Source organism: Acanthaster planci, linkage group LG01 (genome assembly GCF_054643075.1).
Source record: "Acanthaster planci isolate LZ-2023a linkage group LG01, COTS_SCS, whole genome shotgun sequence".
Classification (NCBI taxonomy): domain Eukaryota; kingdom Metazoa; phylum Echinodermata; class Asteroidea; order Valvatida; family Acanthasteridae; genus Acanthaster; species Acanthaster planci.
This window is the reverse complement of record NC_141777.1, coordinates 37183308-37201159: the sequence shown is the minus strand read 5'-3', so window position 1 is coordinate 37201159 and position 17852 is coordinate 37183308. Positions and strand designations below refer to the sequence as shown.

At 40.9% G+C, this 17852-nt stretch overlaps 1 protein-coding gene and 1 long non-coding RNA gene across 7 annotated transcripts in view; one reads left to right on the top strand and one right to left on the bottom strand.

The window, feature by feature from the left end:
• Positions 1–17852, top strand: part of LOC110982360 (HHIP-like protein 2) — a 304779-nt gene that overhangs the window by 268082 nt on the left and 18845 nt on the right. The window contains exons 1-4 of one of the 6 annotated variants that reach the window (XM_087141186.1): positions 11619–12916; positions 14426–14754; positions 15620–15749; positions 17552–17694. In XM_087141186.1, the coding sequence (XP_086997312.1) occupies positions 11799–12916; positions 14426–14754; positions 15620–15749; positions 17552–17694 (1720 nt within the window). In that variant the 5' untranslated portion in view covers positions 11619–11798. Of the gene's footprint in view, positions 1–11618; positions 12917–14425; positions 14755–15619; positions 15750–16699; positions 17489–17551; positions 17695–17852 lie in introns of those variants that run through there. The other 5 variants (XM_087141368.1, XM_087141407.1, XM_087141237.1 and 2 more) reach the window with 5 other exon arrangements.
• LOC147800722 (uncharacterized) lies at positions 2209–4829 on the bottom strand. The gene is made up of 3 exons (XR_015427785.1): positions 4648–4829; positions 3416–3699; positions 2209–2369 (listed from the first exon to the last, which is right to left on the bottom strand). It is a non-coding gene; the product is annotated as an uncharacterized LOC147800722 (long non-coding RNA).

Sequence of the window (17852 nt, the reverse complement as noted above, 5' to 3'; positions counted from 1 at the left end):
GTCCCCAATGGATCGAAAGCGAGGAGACTGTGTGCATCGTTGTTAGCCGCTTTTCGTCACATCGATGAAAGCGTCGGCCTGGACCATCAAATTCACAGTGTAGACGGTAACACCGCAAGCCAACAAAATGCCCTTTCGTATGGAAGAAACAACAAAATTCAGAACGAAAACAGATGTCGATGAGCTTCGGAGAACTTTTAGTATGGTCAGTGACTGTATAGTTTTTATCTGAGCGCAGTGATAGACTTATTCGTATCAATTGAGCGGATTACTGATCCATGGCGCAAAAATAAGTTCTTTAAAAGGTGGACGCTTGTCTTGTTTGTAATAAATGTTCTTGGCTTCAGGCGAGTCAAATGTTCACAACGGAGAGGGGTGACGGAAGTGTAGCGGAATCCTTCTGAGGGCTTGGCATTCGACCCCCCCCCTGCCCCGCCTGCTCTGAGACCAGAAAGGGGAAATATAAAAAAAAAAGGGAAAAGAATCAAGGTGTACCAACTGAAATGCTTGTGTCGCTCGGGCAAGATTGCATAATTATCTTTCTCCACCAAGGTGGGAAACTAAGAAGTTAAACAAAGAAGTTAATTGAGGCACGTGTTAGAATGTAACATCCACGCGCGTTTTATATTGACCAAAATGAAGTATTCAACAGATCAAGTACTATTTTGCAGTGGAATTTGAGCAAAGACAATTGACTGTAGTCCTAGTACCATCACTTAAATATTCCCATGTTAAAACTCAAGGTTAGTCGATTGTTTTAGATTTATTATGTAAACAATCCAAGAGTTTTCACTGTATGTAATGTTCAGTAGATCGTTTTCATGTAAAGGTTATCCTGAATTAAGAATAACTTTTTATTTTGGTAACCTAAGAGTAGAAATAACAGATAAACAGTCGCAACAAATTCACACCAATTTACGTTTAGAATATTTTGAAATTTGTGACAAGATATATCTACTATATATGTCTTAGGTCACAGTTAACAAAACCTTAAAATGAGGATTGGAACTAAATATAATCTGGTTCTACCTCATAATAGATATTACTTTGAATATGATAGATTCAGGGAACAAGGTTGAAAATGGCTTCCCGTGAATCAGGTCTATAAAGTGGAGTTATACCGTCGCTTTAAATTACATGCACTGACAGATGAATGACACCCGAAGAAGAGAACTAGTTAAAGTTTATACTGAGTAGAATGAACGAATTTTTGGCAGTGTAGGAAATTAAGTTGTTCAGTGTCTGTCCTAATTTTGTTGTAACGTCCACCCAGTTTTAATGTCCGCCGTTACAGAAACATATGCATTTAAAAAGAGTTCAAACTGAACGAATAAAGAAAAAATAGAAGGAAAAAATGTTCCCAATCGTGTTGAATCATATACCAAAGATCTGACAGGAATGTCAAAGGTGTGCATTTGGCCTTCCATGATCCTAGCTGAATCTTCTCTACGCGGAGCGATTCGTTGAGTTTTACAGAGCCATCATACACACACGCTCTTGGAAGTCGACTTTAACAGGATTACAGTTATAGTTTCTCTCATGTCGTCGAAACCTGTTTACATCAAACGTATGTTTCCTCGATTCAGACCCTTAACGTCACTAACATCGGATCATTTCCGGTCAAACCAATTATTGGACACTAAATTGTCTCAGCATATTATGTTGGTTTGTCCAGTATGTCACTTGAGTTTATATCTTCGATTAGAGTGACACTATTAGGAAAATCTGACCATTGACTTGCAAGCGAATCCAATCGAATGGGTGCATTGATTGTCGTTCCACAGGGCATTGCCAAATAATTGGGCGCAGTTTTCTGTACCCCCCATATTGTTTGGTTCACCCGACCTCCAATTGGCATATTCTCCTGGCTGGCTTCCGTCGACCCAGTAGAAGGACCCCGTGGCATTACGGCGATATCCGAACCAGATCTTATGGAGTCGACCGTAGGTCGCTACGACTAAGTCGACAATGAAATCGTGCTCCTCTTGGCTTTTGATCGAGGCCAGATGAGACGGTCTGCCTTGGACGAAGAATCCCTGGCAATGGGCCTCGGCTTCGTCAAACGTCTTGGGCTCGGTCCCGACGAGATAGCAGTGGTTCCCGTGATGCAACCAATGTGAGAGGCACGGTTGGCACGCTGGTACGACCCAAGGTCGCAGGAGCACAATTGTTGCCAACATACAAAACACGGAGATTTTCGTTCCTTCTTCCATGCTCGGCCAAAGCTTTCCGTCACAGCTGCATCCGCTGACAGTTGACTTGACGGTTGACTTGATCGTCCTACTGCGCCGACTGAACAGAAACCTCTGCTGCACGGTTGGGTCTTTTCGTGTTACATGTATACCGTTGTGGCGTCATCTAGAGTAAAGCTAGAGCCAAAAATAATTATCACAATTGTAACAATAAATCGATATGTGCTCAGTCTCCCTGATATAATGAACAATGTAATTAAATAAAACCGGCAATTTATAAAAGGGTCTGCCTATAGTATTACCCCAATTGAATTGTATGGGCGCACGAACCTCGTAGAGTGAATTCCATATTAGAAACGCGGACTCGAGGCATTCAAGCTGCCCGCACAATCGATTTTGGTTTCAATTTTAAATTAATTTTTTTTTCAATTTTTAATATTTGCCGGGCTTTTACCTTTTATGACTCCCACTTTTTTGTATACTTAATTTCTCACAGAAATAAAAGAGGGCTGGTTGTGAGCGTGTCTGGAATGCCTTAATGAACATTTAGGAAAAGAGGGAAGTAGGCCATGCCTCTCCCAAACAAGTAAGCAATTTGCGAAGCATAATGAGAGGAAAGCACATTTGTGTGACATTCTTCATTTCCTTTTCCATCCGATCCTGTAAACAAACCCGAAAGTTAGTCCTCCCCTCAGAAAAGCCATAACGCTGCACGAGAATTATCATTTTCCCCCCAACAAGATAATGCATGTCCCTCCTCCCAGAATTGCTTCTTTTTTTAATTAAAGAGTATAACAAGTTTAGTGACAGCTCAAGCTTTATACTCCCCGGGCAGCTGACAGGATTTTTAGGAATGTTAGTGGCCCGGTGAACACGGGTAATAGATAATAAGCGCATTGCATCCCCCTTAATTTGGCGCTATTAAATACAGTCATCACCACCATCGTCATAATCAGACTAAGATCGTTTCCACGCCTATGAAAGCGTTCACACATATAAGCCACTTTATTTTTGAGACAAAATAGTCTAAAATTTAACACACACAAAACAGGTACTTCAACGTGAAGAAGGCCATGATTTATGGCCCAGACGCGGTCCAAGGGTGCCACACCCTCTATGACATCAGAAAACAATTTTAAAAATGAAACAAATATAGCAAAATAATAATAAAAGACATCCTACTACATAAATAAAGATGCATCAGTAACAATATAATATATTACCTATAATATTGTGTCCGTCTGTCCACAACAATCGGATAAAGAGCATTAAAGGCCGCCCGGAGACTAAATTCCTGGATCCGCCCCCGGGGCCACGTGCACATGTTCTCGTCATAGTTAACGAGAGCCAACTTCAACAAAACGCCACCGTTACCATCACAACTACCTTGCCTTCACTGCACAGACTAGATGGGAAGTCATATCTTACTCTTTTTTTTAATAACTTGGCTTCTTCAAATCTGAACGGACGGCCAAGATGTCCGATACATTGGTAGGCTGTACTAAACCTGAGAGAGGACACAACAAAAAGGAAAATTACGAAACTTTTCGTACCAGTCAGCTGTGTAGTGATATACTTTGAACTTCAAACTTTAGAGTGAAGAGATCATGCTTCGTTCACACACAAATAAATTCTGAAGCTTAGAATGTAATTGAGGTATCGATACCACATTAACCGTCATAGTCCACGACAATGGTTGTGTACCCCATTGTCGAGGACTACAACGGGTTGATGTGGTATCGATACCACAGTTACATGCTAGGCTTCATAATTTATAATATGATATTATGGCACTGATTAGTAATCCGCGTGATGTGCTGTGCAGTTTGTTATCGTTTAGAGCAATACGTCGAACGGTTCATGATGCTAAGGAAGGCGTCAAAATTGTAATTCGGGAGCCACGATAGCTGTGAAGCGCCATGGGTATGCATTACACCTCAGTAGCTTTAAATTGTCCACACAATTTATTAAGTTGTTAGTGTTTTCGTGAAGCCAAAGCAACTGTGCCTGTTGATTTGGTGAGAAATTTGTCTCAAAATTGCATTTTTTTGAGAAAAAACCTTTAAAACAAAAAAAATTGGAAGTGTTCGGTATTGCATCGCTTGGCGTGAATATTTGTGTTGGATGACTAAACAGGCACAATGATTCAGACAACAAAGGGGGATTTGACACTCGACAAAATAAACACATTTATATGAAATACTATTTGAATGTCAGCAATGTAAAAAAAAAGTGATGTTACACTACATTAGGCATACAAGCGTATTAATGTATTCTTTGCAACATCCACTCCACCAGAGCCCTGCATACAGGCATGCCTGCATGTCAGCTTTTCATGAAGACTTACAGGACACAGTTTGATATTACAATAATCTTTTGTATCAGTAAACAAGTGGCGTGGCCTCTTTCCAATGACAATGATGCATACGTCACCGAACAGGTATACAAATCATACCTCGTTCTTAGAGCAGTGAGAACTGAGACTGGTCCTCGTTTTTGCTTTTCATATTCCTTAGGGCAAGCTTCCCTTTCGGCTGCTGCCTGCAATCAAAGGCAAGTTCTCTGACAGAAATCCAAGGCTCAGGCAAAATGTTACTACAGTGCCACTGAATGTTGAATAGCCTGCAGTGCACTCAGTTAAGAAGGTATAGTCACTCGTGTCAAGGTGATGTTATATTATCAGATCTGCACTTTGATTCATTGCGCTCTGCAGTGGAACTATTGTCCTTGGAGTAAAGGGCTCAGGGAATTTAATTTTGAAATTCAGTTTCAGCAGATACTCCCTTTGTATTTCATTTAACTCGATGTCATTCTTGTTCTATTTTGTGGGCATTTTGGTTTTCATTTTTTATGCTAGTAAGAGCTTGCAAGTATACGAACAAAAGTTCGATGTTATCTTAGGCAGAAAACTACATGAAAAGGCTGCACTAAAAATTGTCAGAAAAATGGTAATTTTGTTGTCATTTAGTGATGTGCTGTTCCTTCAAAGCAGTCCAGTGAGAAAAGTTCTCTCACAAATATTTCAGTGAGCATACTTTTCGTTCACAATTTGAACAGTGTCTTTCCTATAATGTCACACTAACAACAGCGCCACACTTAACGAGTATGGAACATTGCAACATTTTAAAAACGTGCACGTCTCATTGAGAATAACCAAAATGAGATACTGAAATACTTTTCTTGCACAGCGAAGTACTAAGACGAATACTACAGTATTCAAACGGAAAAACAGCTGGATTTCAGACACCAAAGAAATTAGCAAACACCTAATTCTTGAAATACTGTTATTATAGTTATTAAAGTTTGTCCAAAAAAAGTTGTCCTAAGGTGAATTTCTGAACAACTTCAAATGAATGGCGCTTCTGATTGACCACAGAGCTAGGAACCTAGTTCTGTCGACTGATTGACTAACCGACCGACCGACTAACCGACCAACCAATCGACCGACAGATTTTGGAAACAAAATGGCTGTTCACTTTGTTGTTAAACATAATCCTATTGTTTTATTCCAATTGTTTGCGTGTGATACACCTGCAGGTCTGTTTCCCAACAATGGTGACTCTTAAATCGCAACTCTTTCTAAACACGGCTCTGCGTTGTTCTTAACCACACCAACCAAACTTAGGCTTTTAGCGGCTTGAGAATGTTCCTTCCTTACTTGTTATTAGTCTTTAAAAAAAGAATTGTAAACACAACAAAGCGGATTCGAACCTTAGAAGGAGAACTTCAAGTCAGGACTTCTCCCGACCAACCCACTCATCTCCTGCCAAGCACCCTTATACCTTATTTACGTAATCACTCTTTACAATTAAGTCTTGGACAAAATAAATAGTGCACAGCACAGAGGGCGCCCTCTTCTGAAGATGCTGGATCTCGTTTGGGAAAACAAATACGTCCCTGGACAGCGGGCGGACTGATTACTGTTTGATATCGATACATGATGATTTGTTCCCCAAAAGACGGGTTTGAGCACGTCTCCACATGGGGGCCTGTCTGGATCGTGATCAGTGAGCCCAGGGCTGTTTCGCACTATCATTAGTCGGGTTCTGGTGCCAGTGAACCAACGACAGATCACGGATAATGATTCGGATCCGTTGACTGGAGTTCGCTCTAGCCCAGGCGATGGGCTTGTTTTATTTGTCAGAGCTGTCGTGACTCGAGTATAATTGACCCCACTTGAGTCCGACTCGAGTCTCATTTTAGGCGACTCGACTCAAGTCACTGCGAGCAAATGACTCGATTCCACTAAAAGTTAATAATTACTCAAATCTCAACACAAGTTTAGAATGTTCGTGTCATGTGTTATCATAAAAAGTAAAATGGAGTTTGACCACATCTTAAGATAAGAAACAATTTAAACATTAAAAAAATACAGTGGGTGAATACCTGTGTCACATTCACTAAGAAGAATGAGCTGCAAAATGCGGTGAAATTGTCTCTCGAGCAGAAACTTCACAACCCACGTCGACTTGTGTTGCTCTGTAGAATGGCCCTTGCGATAAAAGATTGTAATAGATAGAGCAGATTGTGTATAATGAAGAGAAAAATTCAGAGCACAAGAGCAGTAAATAAAGTCAAAATCTGATTCACTTCAAACAGATTCCCTCTTTAGATATTTGTCTATTTTTCGACAGTCATATTTTGCAAAAGAAAAAAGGGAGAATTTCACGTGTTAATAACTACTTTCCAAAAGCAAATGTATGAAAATATTTTATAAATTAAAACAAAAATATGATGCAAGTAACAAATGAAAAATAAATGTGAGAAAGTGCATAGTACATTTCAATGCAAGGTAGCCCCCCCCCATGTGAATTTAGCACATGTATGCAATGTTGGGGCAAGAGAAAAGGAATGCAAGTCGTTAAAAAGACACGCGAGAATTTAATACTGAGAAAGAAGGGATGCAAGTCGTTGGAGAGGATGCAAGAATTGAGCACGCAGTTTATGCAAGGTGGGCACCCCCTCAAAAAAGGATGCAAGTCGTCAAAAGGGGATGAGAGATTGCGTAGCCTTTTGCATGCATGAGCAAGTGGGTCCATGTAAAGGGATACGTATGCGAGTTGTAAAAGAGAGAAATGACATGTACATATCTAATAGATAGTAAAGTTAAACTTATGAATTAATCTGGAGTGGAATAGTCGAGTTCTATTAAAGCTGATTACACTTGAGGACTTTGTGTCAAATATGGATTATACATGCATTGATTTCATCACTATAAGTTTTAAAAGACTCACATGTGGTGCTATTTACCGTTTTCCGTTTTGAAATTAAACGTACAAACGCAAAATGACTGAAACATTTGATTTTTTTTGGGGGGGTGGATGTGCGACGAAATGAAAGAACAGTATACATACACAATTACTTGGCCCCATGGGAGACCAGCAGATTCCACTGTATGGGTCACTCCAGAAATCCTACCGATACCAATCGTTCAGATTATGTACGCTAAAAAAATATACTTACCAATGTCCTTCGTAACTGTAAGCAAGATTACTTTAGTAAGCAGTTTGAGAAAACAACAACCGTTTTAGATGCTTCATCTAAAACAGTAGGTATTTTCCTGGATCTTTCGAAGGCCTCTGATACAGTTGATCATGAAATTCTTCTACATGAAAACTAGAATAGTATGGAATGAGGGGGACTGCTTTGGATTGGTTTCGGAGCTACCTATCTGATGGACAACAATTTGTGGCTATCAACGGTACCGAATCTACATGATGTAAAATGTCTTGTGGTGTTCCACAGGGCTCCATCTTGGGCCCTTTCTTATTTTCTATTTAAATCAATGACTTTGATAAATCTTCAGATGTGTTCTTCTTTAATTTTTTTGCTGATGAGAGTAATCTCTTTTCTAGTCATAATGATATGTGAAAACACTTTTCGATAGTTAAATGTGAGATGCAAAAAGTATCTAGCTGGATTAGAGCAACTAAGTTATCGCTTAACGTTAAGAAGACGAGCTACATGCTATTTAGCAGAAAGCAACATCAGGTACCCGATGAAATCTTTATTGACAATACCGGTATTACAAACACTGACTCAACTAAATTCTTAGGACTATACATGACCGCTTAAGCTGGAATAAACAGATCAGTTATATCTCCAAAATTATATCCAGAAATATAGGCATTATCTCAAAATTGAAAGCAATTTTCACCAAAAAATTTAATAACTTTGTATAATTCTCTTGTTTACCGTACATTTCATAAGGCATTCTTGCTTGGGTAACAGTAGTATTAGTTATCTTAATCGAATCCTTAAATTACAGAAAAAAGCCATGCAGATTCTTTACAATGTTAATTTTCAGCAACACACTGATCCTCTCTTCTACAATTGTTGCACATAAGATATTTGTTCTCTACAGCTAGGGCCTAAATCTATTTGTTCATTATTTATAAAAAATTGAAGAAACCAATAATCACTTTACAAGGCAAAACTATGAATTTCATCGATCATTTGCACGAACCACAATATATGGAGCAAATTTGAAACATGAGGGGCCTAAGCTTTGGAGTTCAGTGGACATTTCCTCGAAAAAATTCTGCCGGTCTTTCTGGCTTCAAGCGTAAATACAAAAATAAATTACTGAATAATTATCTCGTAAATAACTGTTTTTTTCTTTCAACGGGGTTACATTTCAATATCAACGATTTAACAAGTGTATGCATAGCACTTCCTACTAACTTTTCGTTACATGGTTAATTGTTTTTTGTAACTGTGACACATTTCATACATGTATAAATATAAAAGGGGGCCTCTACTCGACAAGCTATGCTTTTTAGAGGTCTCCATCCACTAAAGCACTGTATTGTCAATATGAAATGTTTCATATGGAAAATAAAGTGAAAGTGAAGAAGTAAGTAAGTGAAATAAAAAGTATTTGTCTTGAACAGAAGCACGCAATTAGATGATTTTGGTCAGAAGTGTTCAGTTTTGCTAGTAGCTACACGACCATAACGAACGCATTTCATCGTCAATTGTGAACAAGCAAAGCGTGGTTCCTACTAAGACCCCGTTGCTAGAAAAAATGTGCCGTCTCTTCGTCGTTTAGGTTCATCGAGCTTCCTGCTCATCGAGCTTCCTGCCTGTTTCAGAGACAAACATGAGGTGATCAGCTGACATTAGTTCGATGACGTCACGGGGTTTTGATGCAGGAACCTCGTTTGGGGGCTTAAATAATATCTGTTATGTGAACCGAATTTGACATGTGTTGTTCTTCACACTTTTTGACCTGTTGAGAATACACCTTCAATGTACATGAACACTTCAACACAACGTGTACCAATAAGTAAACATTGGTCTGTCAAAAGCGACATAGGATCACATCAACATAATTATTATAATTATTTATATGTCTATAGCACACCCCTACCTATGAGCGTACGCACCTGCTTCAAATATAGACATACACAGCGATATGATGTCATAACGAAAATAATCAATATTAAAAAGTAATAACAAATTGACTGATGACGCCACTTCAGTTTTTGCATTCTCCAGATTTCTAGTTCCTACCCAGTGAATTTATTGATGATCAAAATGTTGTCTAATATGCGAAATCAGAAGATGACATTGGGCCTGGCTTGCCCGCTTTTTGCATTTGAACAAGATGGCGGAGTCAGTTCATTCATCAACCCAACCTCTACTCATGCCTACACGGGCAGGTCAGGTTTTGTAATCAAGCACTGACAATAAAAGAGACTGGTTCAAAGCTGTTACACTTCATGTTCATGGGTAAACAGCATTAGCCCCGGTACCATAGGCAATGAGTTGTGCTGTTTGTGTAGGTATACAGGTATTTTATTTTTTTGTTAAGCTGAATGACATTCTAGTACAACATAATGAGGGAGTTAGGCTATTTGTGTGAATGTGTGTGTGTTCGATTTAACTTCTGCAAAAGATGGACGCCATTTTTTGCAGCGCGGTTTGACAGGGACGAATTCATTATGAGGATTTGTTAAATCATGATTAAACGATTGTATTGTCAAATATTTTAATGTTTATCATTGGAAAAAAATCTAGTTGCCGTCGTTTATGCGGCACAGTTTAACCTCTTCAGTGTGCCAAACGAAGAAATTTATTTTAGTCGAAACGGATCATCTCCAAATTTTCTCATTATTATAACTTGTGCCTTGATGACCTGTACCTTTGAAACTGAAGAACATAATTTATTCTTGTGGGTTGTGCAAGAGGTATTATGGTCAGCATTTGTAAACGTATAGCCACAAATTGTCCGCTATTAAAAATATGAACTTTCCCTCAGATGGAACTTTTTTCACAAGATCTCGTCAACATTCCTTAATGTTTTTTGTTTGGCATACATGTACCACTCCTGGGATTTTTTCAGTATAATTTGATAAAGAGCAGCCAAATGCTTCCGTTTTTGGTTGTTTCTGGATTGTGCATCCTTCCAATGGATACACTGGGTCTGTCGATATTTGTCGGTGTAGAAAGAAAAGACTGAATTTGGGCAAGAACTTTTAACCCGCGGGTAAATTTCTTGTCTTTATTTGAAAGTGCGACTGCGTGAAAGATGATTCAATTGTTTTGGGGGGCCCACAATTGTGGAATTTTTTTCATGTGAACTTTCATGATCTTTTATTTGGTTGAAACGACATTTTGGTGTTTTATTACACACTGGCCGAGTTCGGGCGGTTTGTTCTCGTATGTTCACGAACAGCTTGATTTGTCGTTCTTGGGTCGGCCGCTCGAACGCCGGGAACGTACGATTGGTCATCGCTGGTAGCTAGTGACAAGCAACATGGCGGCGTCCATATCGTAGTAAACTGTTCGAGAGTTAATGCTTGGACAACTGGGCTGAATTCTTTTCTATTCAAACAGGAACATTCGCTTCTGTCTTGTGAAAAATAATTAATGTTAATTTTGCAAAACTTCCTATTGTCTCTGACCTTGTAAACCATCTCTCCATTTTTCGCAGCTGTTCAAAAATCAAAATCTCACGAGTTTTTCCGTGTGTTCCTGTAAAACCCTGACGAGGAGGTGGTGTGTGATCCTGTTCCGCGAACAGTGTTCTTGAGTCGTGTTCCCGCCGTTCGAGCGCGAGAACAAGAAACCCGTGTCAAGAATACGGCGCACGAACTCGACCACTGTCTGAAGGATCGGAAAGAAAACTGACCCCCACAAACTGCGTTATTGTTCACTTTTTGGCTTTGTATACGGAGCTACTGTCATGGATCAGTGGCTACGCATAATAGACCACACTCATTTCGCCCACACAACTTGCATGGCGGCTCAAGTTCGCAAAAAATCACCTTTTGGTTGGTTTTCGATTTTACTTCAAATTCGTTTAAAGTAGACATTTATCTCATTAATTTTAAGTAGGGTTGCATTTTTATTTAGTAGTTAATAGTACGTGTATCACTATCCGGCGTTCTAATGGCTGCGTGGGATTTTCAACACTTTGTGAATTATTCTTTTAATTTTGTACTGCCGGCTTGCCATACTTTAAGCATGTACTGCCGGCTAGCCTTAGTTTACGCAGCCATGCACTTCTGAGAAAATACAACTTTAAACGGTTTTGTTTAGAACGTCAATGCGTCACCACATTCGCCTATACTTGCATGTTCAGGGGTAGACAGTCGCATCATGGAGGGACAGTTAAAGTGGAAGGTTGTTGTGGATTGGAATAACATTTTTCGTGTCCTTAGGCCATATATATGCCTGGGCATAATTGTCCTGGGTTTCATGTCAGCAATTCCGGCGTCAAAGGCGCACCCACAGTGCCTCGACTTTTCCGCACCATTTACCCACGACCAAGGGAGTGAGCCAGAGTTCTGCACTCTCTACATTGAATTCGGATGCTGCACACGTGCGAGGGATCAGGAAATTAAACAGAACTTCCAAAGAATCGTCTCGGAATATAACAGCATTCACGGGAGCTTGTCGAGCAATTGCAGTGATTTTCTTAACGAAATCCTTTGTCAGGAGTGTTCACCGTACGCAGCTCATATTTATGATGGTGAGAGCTCACGGGGTAATGCCAGACAATTGCCCGGTCTTTGCAGCGGTTACTGTACCGAGTTTCACCGATCATGCAGCCAACTTGTCCCCTTCATCACCGAGGAGGAGCCGCTGCGACGGGCCGCCACAAGTTCGTCCGCTGAATTTTGTGAAATGATGGCCATACTGGATGTTGATTACTGTTTCCCCGATGTTTTGGTCAGCGATGACCTCAACCGGTGGGCAGAAGAAGCCAGATCAGGTACTGGTCGAAGCAATTGTCTGTGTCTGGAGGAATTTGCCAGCGGCCTGAGGAAACCTGTCTTCGCCGTCCACGCCAACGACAACACTCACCGATTTTTCATCGGAGAGCAGCGAGGGATCATCCACGTGTTTTTGACGAACGGTACCAAACTTGAGACCGCATTCTTGGATTTGCAGGATTCAGTTCACGTGACGGCAAATCTTGGAGAACGAGGTTTACTCGGTGCAGCATTTCACCCAAACTTCACAGACAATTCCAAATTATATATTTGCTACACACTGGGCCCAGGCGTCAAGAGTATCCGAATAAGCGAATTCACGGTTATGACCGATGACATGAATAGAGTTGATACCTCAATGGAAAAGGTTTTGCTTGAGTTTGGCCAGCCATATTCAAACCACAACGGAGGTCAGTTACTATTTGGAATAGACGGCTACTTGTATGCAAGTTTTGGGGATGGAGGATCAGGAGGCGATCCACTGAATGCCGGACTCAATCGGTAAGGCTCAAATAAGGTTCAAGTTTCTAACTTTCGAAAATTACCGTTTGTCGAGTAAACGCATCAGTAGGCCTAATTGAGCAGACATGCATTTCTTTTGGAGTTTCGAATATCTTTGTGTAATAAGTCAAACAGGGAAAAGCATGGTTCACGAATTTGAACATGTCTATCTTGAATACTAATCTGAAATACTACGTAATACCACTTGACGACGTGATGACGTCGCTGCAGATGACAAAGGTGACAACTGCAAATCCAAGTTGATGTGATGTTTTAAGGCAAGTTGCGGTTGAAGTTGACCCGTTTCCTGACCCTAATGAACACCAGAATCGAATAACAAAACACTCGATGACGTCATTATCATACTCTTATTTTATTTAGATACATCATCTCGACCTTGAGCTGTATTTTTCCACCATTTCATTACAGTCAGAGCTTACATTGTTTTGTTTAATTCGCGCACCATTTAAACGAAATTATATAAGCTCTTAATATTTCTATTCTAAAAAAATATGGTAACCAACAAAAGGATACATTTAATACAATTTCCGTAGTTATTCGTTGGGGTTTTTCTTCATAAAGTGCTTGCCGATATTGAAAAGGGAAAAAATTGCAATGAAGAGTATAATATAGGACTAGGCCTTATACCACTTTCAACCACAGACCATTCATCCGGCGTGCTCTAACACAAATAGGTTACGGGCCATAACGTTGTATAAAACGCGATTTTCATGATTTACTGATTAATGATTCTAATATGGAAACTCACGCGAATTTCGACTACCTGTGTTTATTGCTGTGTTGCTGTTTTACCTTTGGTTTTTGTTGTAATTTTACATGATTGGCTGGTTACGGTGTGTGAGATTTACTGCAACTTACAGTCCACTGACTTCTTTCATGCTTGGTTGAGTCAACTGGTTTGTGAAAAACGGAGAAAAACAGCGAGGCAGTTTCAACGATCATCTTTCAGTTGTAATTCATTTTGCGAAAAATTTAATAATTGCATGGCGTTCGCGGTAAGTGAATAACCCCCGCGAGGTCAGGGTGGAGAACAAGCATGGCAGGTTCTCTTTCCCTTAAAAAAGAGCAGTTTTAAATGGCCTCCTCGACAATGTAGCTTTGTGGATTCATGAAAAAAAAACGTCCTGGAATGAAGTATGCAGTCGACTCTTGGCAGTGACACTGAAACAACGAGAATATGCAAGTGCTCGATATGCGCAATGGTGCTTAGGCCTATTCCTAACGGTGGTCGGCCGACCAGCGTGAAAAAGGAGAAAAAATTGCCGTTTTATTTAAAACTACAGCATTCTGAGTGGAACTGTTTCACACACTTGCTGACGCTGTTATACGCATTCTTTCAAGAAAGATATTCCAGGATTATACGGTAGTACGATTTAGGGGATTTTACCAACAGTGTAACCTACTTATTGTCTAATCATTAGCGGGCCCCGAGGGCCCTGTATATGGTTCGTTTATCTCCTCTCCTCTCTCCCTTAATTAAACACAAAGGAACACTCTTCTTGGTAAGATTATCCGAATTGACGTGGACAACCCAAGCGGTGACCGAAATTATGGCATTCCACCGGACAACCCGTTTGTAGGGGTGGCCGACACCCGCCCAGAGATATACGCTTACGGAGTGCGTAACAGTTGGAGAGGTTCGATAGACCACGGCGATCGAGTGACCGGAAAGGGCAAGGGACGGATCTTCTTCGGGGACGTCGGTCAGAATCAATATGAGGAGGTCAACATCATCGTGAAAGGGGGTAACTACGGCTGGCGGGCCAAAGAGGGCTACGCCTGTTTTAAACAAGAACAGTGTAACGAACAGTGGCTAGGTAGGTCATGTCAAAAATTATCATACTTCTAAGTTCTAGATTTGTCTACCAAACGTGGCAATGTTTTTTCCTCACTCGACAGAGTTTGATCCTTCTCCTGCCTATGTGCCCAAGGCATCCCTTGGTAATCATTCATTCCCTGTTGCTTGCTATCTCATGGACAAATCCGAGGAGATGCCATCCCTGTCATAGACATATAAGAAATTCCTGCTTGGTCATCCCATGAGCGGAGAGGAATGTAGCGGGCGCGTATCGCCTCCGTACGAATAGCATGGCCCCGCAGTAATGGCTTCTAATTCTTTTCGCCGGATTCGTCTATACCAGAGCTGCATGTGGTCTATCCCAGCCCTGTGACATGTGGTTGACTTGACTACTGCAAATTCTTGTCTTCGTTGTTTTTCCTGAGTATCAGAGTACGGCCGATTCACAATAGTGCACTACCAAGAGTTTGCAACGAGTTGGCCAATCACTATGCGCAAAATCTGTCGACCCAACGCGCGTTTGGAAAAGGGTTGACAGTTTTCGTGTGTTGTGATTGGCCAGCGCATTGCAAACTCTTGGAGGCGCACTATTGTGAATCGCCCGTATTGAAGTTTAGTTGATCCAATCAACCTGAAGAGAAGACCCAATATTTACCTGGGGTTAAGGAAAAATTAATATTTTCAAGTGCGCCGTGCTGGGGAACTCTTGGTTCGAATTCTCACAAAACTTCTTAACATGACCTCTTGAATCTAAGTTGGACGATATTTTAAGGCACGTTGGTTTTCTTTACGTAGTTTCAGTCACAAGCATTGCAAATATACAACAGAAAATTGTTTGGAGCACATTACAGAAATGTCCTGGTGATCGGATATTCTTCCCACAGCTAACGAAGTCCAACCTGTCCATGTCTATTCGCACTCGGAGGGCAAATGCGTTATTGGAGGTTACGTGTACCGAGGTTGCCAATCGCCCAATCTTTACGGAAAATTCATCTTCGGTGATTACTACAACGGGTGAGACAATACGTGCGATTCACGATAGTGCGCCTCCAAGACTTTGCAACGCGTTGGCCAATCACAACGCGCAAAATCTGTCGACCCGTTCCAAACGCGCACTGGGTCGACATATTTCACCCATTGTGATTGGCCAACGCGTTGCAAACTCTTGTAGGAGCACTACTGCGAAACTCCCGTGACAATAAAAGTCTCTGAACATGGGGCATGGGCAGAAATCTCGGGGATTGGGGTAAATATCCCCTCCCCCTATTTTTGAGGTGGGGTGTTGGGCTATTGAGTTATCCTTCCCCCCCCCCCACACACACACACTTTTTGTGGTGAGCAAAAAATCAAAGCGGATTTGGAAGAATTTTTCAGATGTCCAATAGCTAAAATGCATTCAATATAACTTTAAAAAAAGGGAATTTAAAGCACCTTTCACCTTTTAAATATTATAAATGTACATCAATATCATGAACAGCGACCTATACATGGAGTCATATGGTGTACTCCCCCCCCCCCGCTTTTCAAATTTTCATGGCCGGGCAAGTCATCTATCCCGCCTTTTCCCATCCCCACTCTACCCCCAGATTCCGGAACAATTTACTCCAACAACCAAAATGTATTCAGTTGCACTCAAAAAAGAACAATTTTTTAAAGCCACAAACACGCTGTTTAAATGGACCTAGGGTTTTACAAGTGTGTATATATTATCCAGCTGTACATCCGTAGCGTTGGCCAATCACAACGCGCAAAATCTGTCGACCCGTTCCAAACGCGCACTGGGTCGACATATTTCACCCATTGTGATTGGCCAACGCGTTGCAAACTCTTGTAGGAGCACTACTGCGAAACTCCCGTGACAATAAAAGTCTCTGAACATGGGGCATGGGCAGAAATCTCGGGGATTGGGGTAAATATCCCCTCCCCCTATTTTTGAGGTGGGGTGTTGGGCTATTGAGTTATCCTTCCCCCCCCCCACACACACACACTTTTTGTGGTGAGCAAAAAATCAAAGCGGATTTGGAAGAATTTTTCAGACGTCCAATAGCTAAAATGCATTCAATATAACTTTAAAAAAAGGGAATTTAAAGCACCTTTCACCTTTTAAATATTATAAATGTACATCAATATCATGAACAGCGACCTATACATGGAGTCATATGGTGTACTCCCCCCCCCCCTTTTCAAATTTTCATGGCCGGGCAAGTCATCTATCCCGCCTTTTCCCATCCCCACTCTACCCCCAGATTCCGGAACAATTTACTCCAACAACCAAAATGTATTCAGTTGCACTCAAAAAAGAACAATTTTTTAAAGCCACAAACACGCTGTTTAAATGGACCTAGGGTTTTACAAGTGTGTATATATTATCCAGCTGTACATCCGTAGCGTTAACACCCGTCCACTAATTCTCAAATTTGCATGGCCGGGCAAGACATCTCCTCCCGGTCCCCGCTTTTCTCTAACCCTCCATGCAGTTCCGGTAAAAAAGAATTACGTCAGTGCTATGAAGTAATACTTCTATTTGATGTCATCAGTCGTTTCAACGAGATCATTTCTGAGGATGTCGAGAAAGGGAACGGTACGCTGTAATTCGTGAGAGTGTGACAACCAAATCAAAGCAATGAAAATCCGCCACGATTGATACAGTATAATTTCCATATTTTCACTGCACTTTATCGTGAACACCTTGATGTTTGGCTCTGCATTCCAATGTTGTGGATTACAACTTGCAAAGCTGTAGATGCAACGGGGTAAGGCCTGTAGCATCATGTAGATTCTTTCAGATAAAGTGGAATCGTTGAATCCATTTGTAGCCGTCTCTTCCTTCTCATCGAAAACACTACCACTAGCACCTGGGAAAGGCAAGACATTTGCATGGGAGACTCCTCTGTTTGCCTGGGAAATCTGGTAAATTCCTACCCAAGGTACATCTTGTCGTTTGCAGAGGACGAGAGAGGTATGTACATTTACATGAGCGTGTGCCCTGCATAGAACTGAATCAAATTTTACTGAAAGGTTTCGGTAGGTCAAATAAGCCTTTTGTTAGTTAAATTTGAATAGAATCTGATACGCGTAGTTCTTTAATTAAACTCACATGAACATAAAAATTTGAAT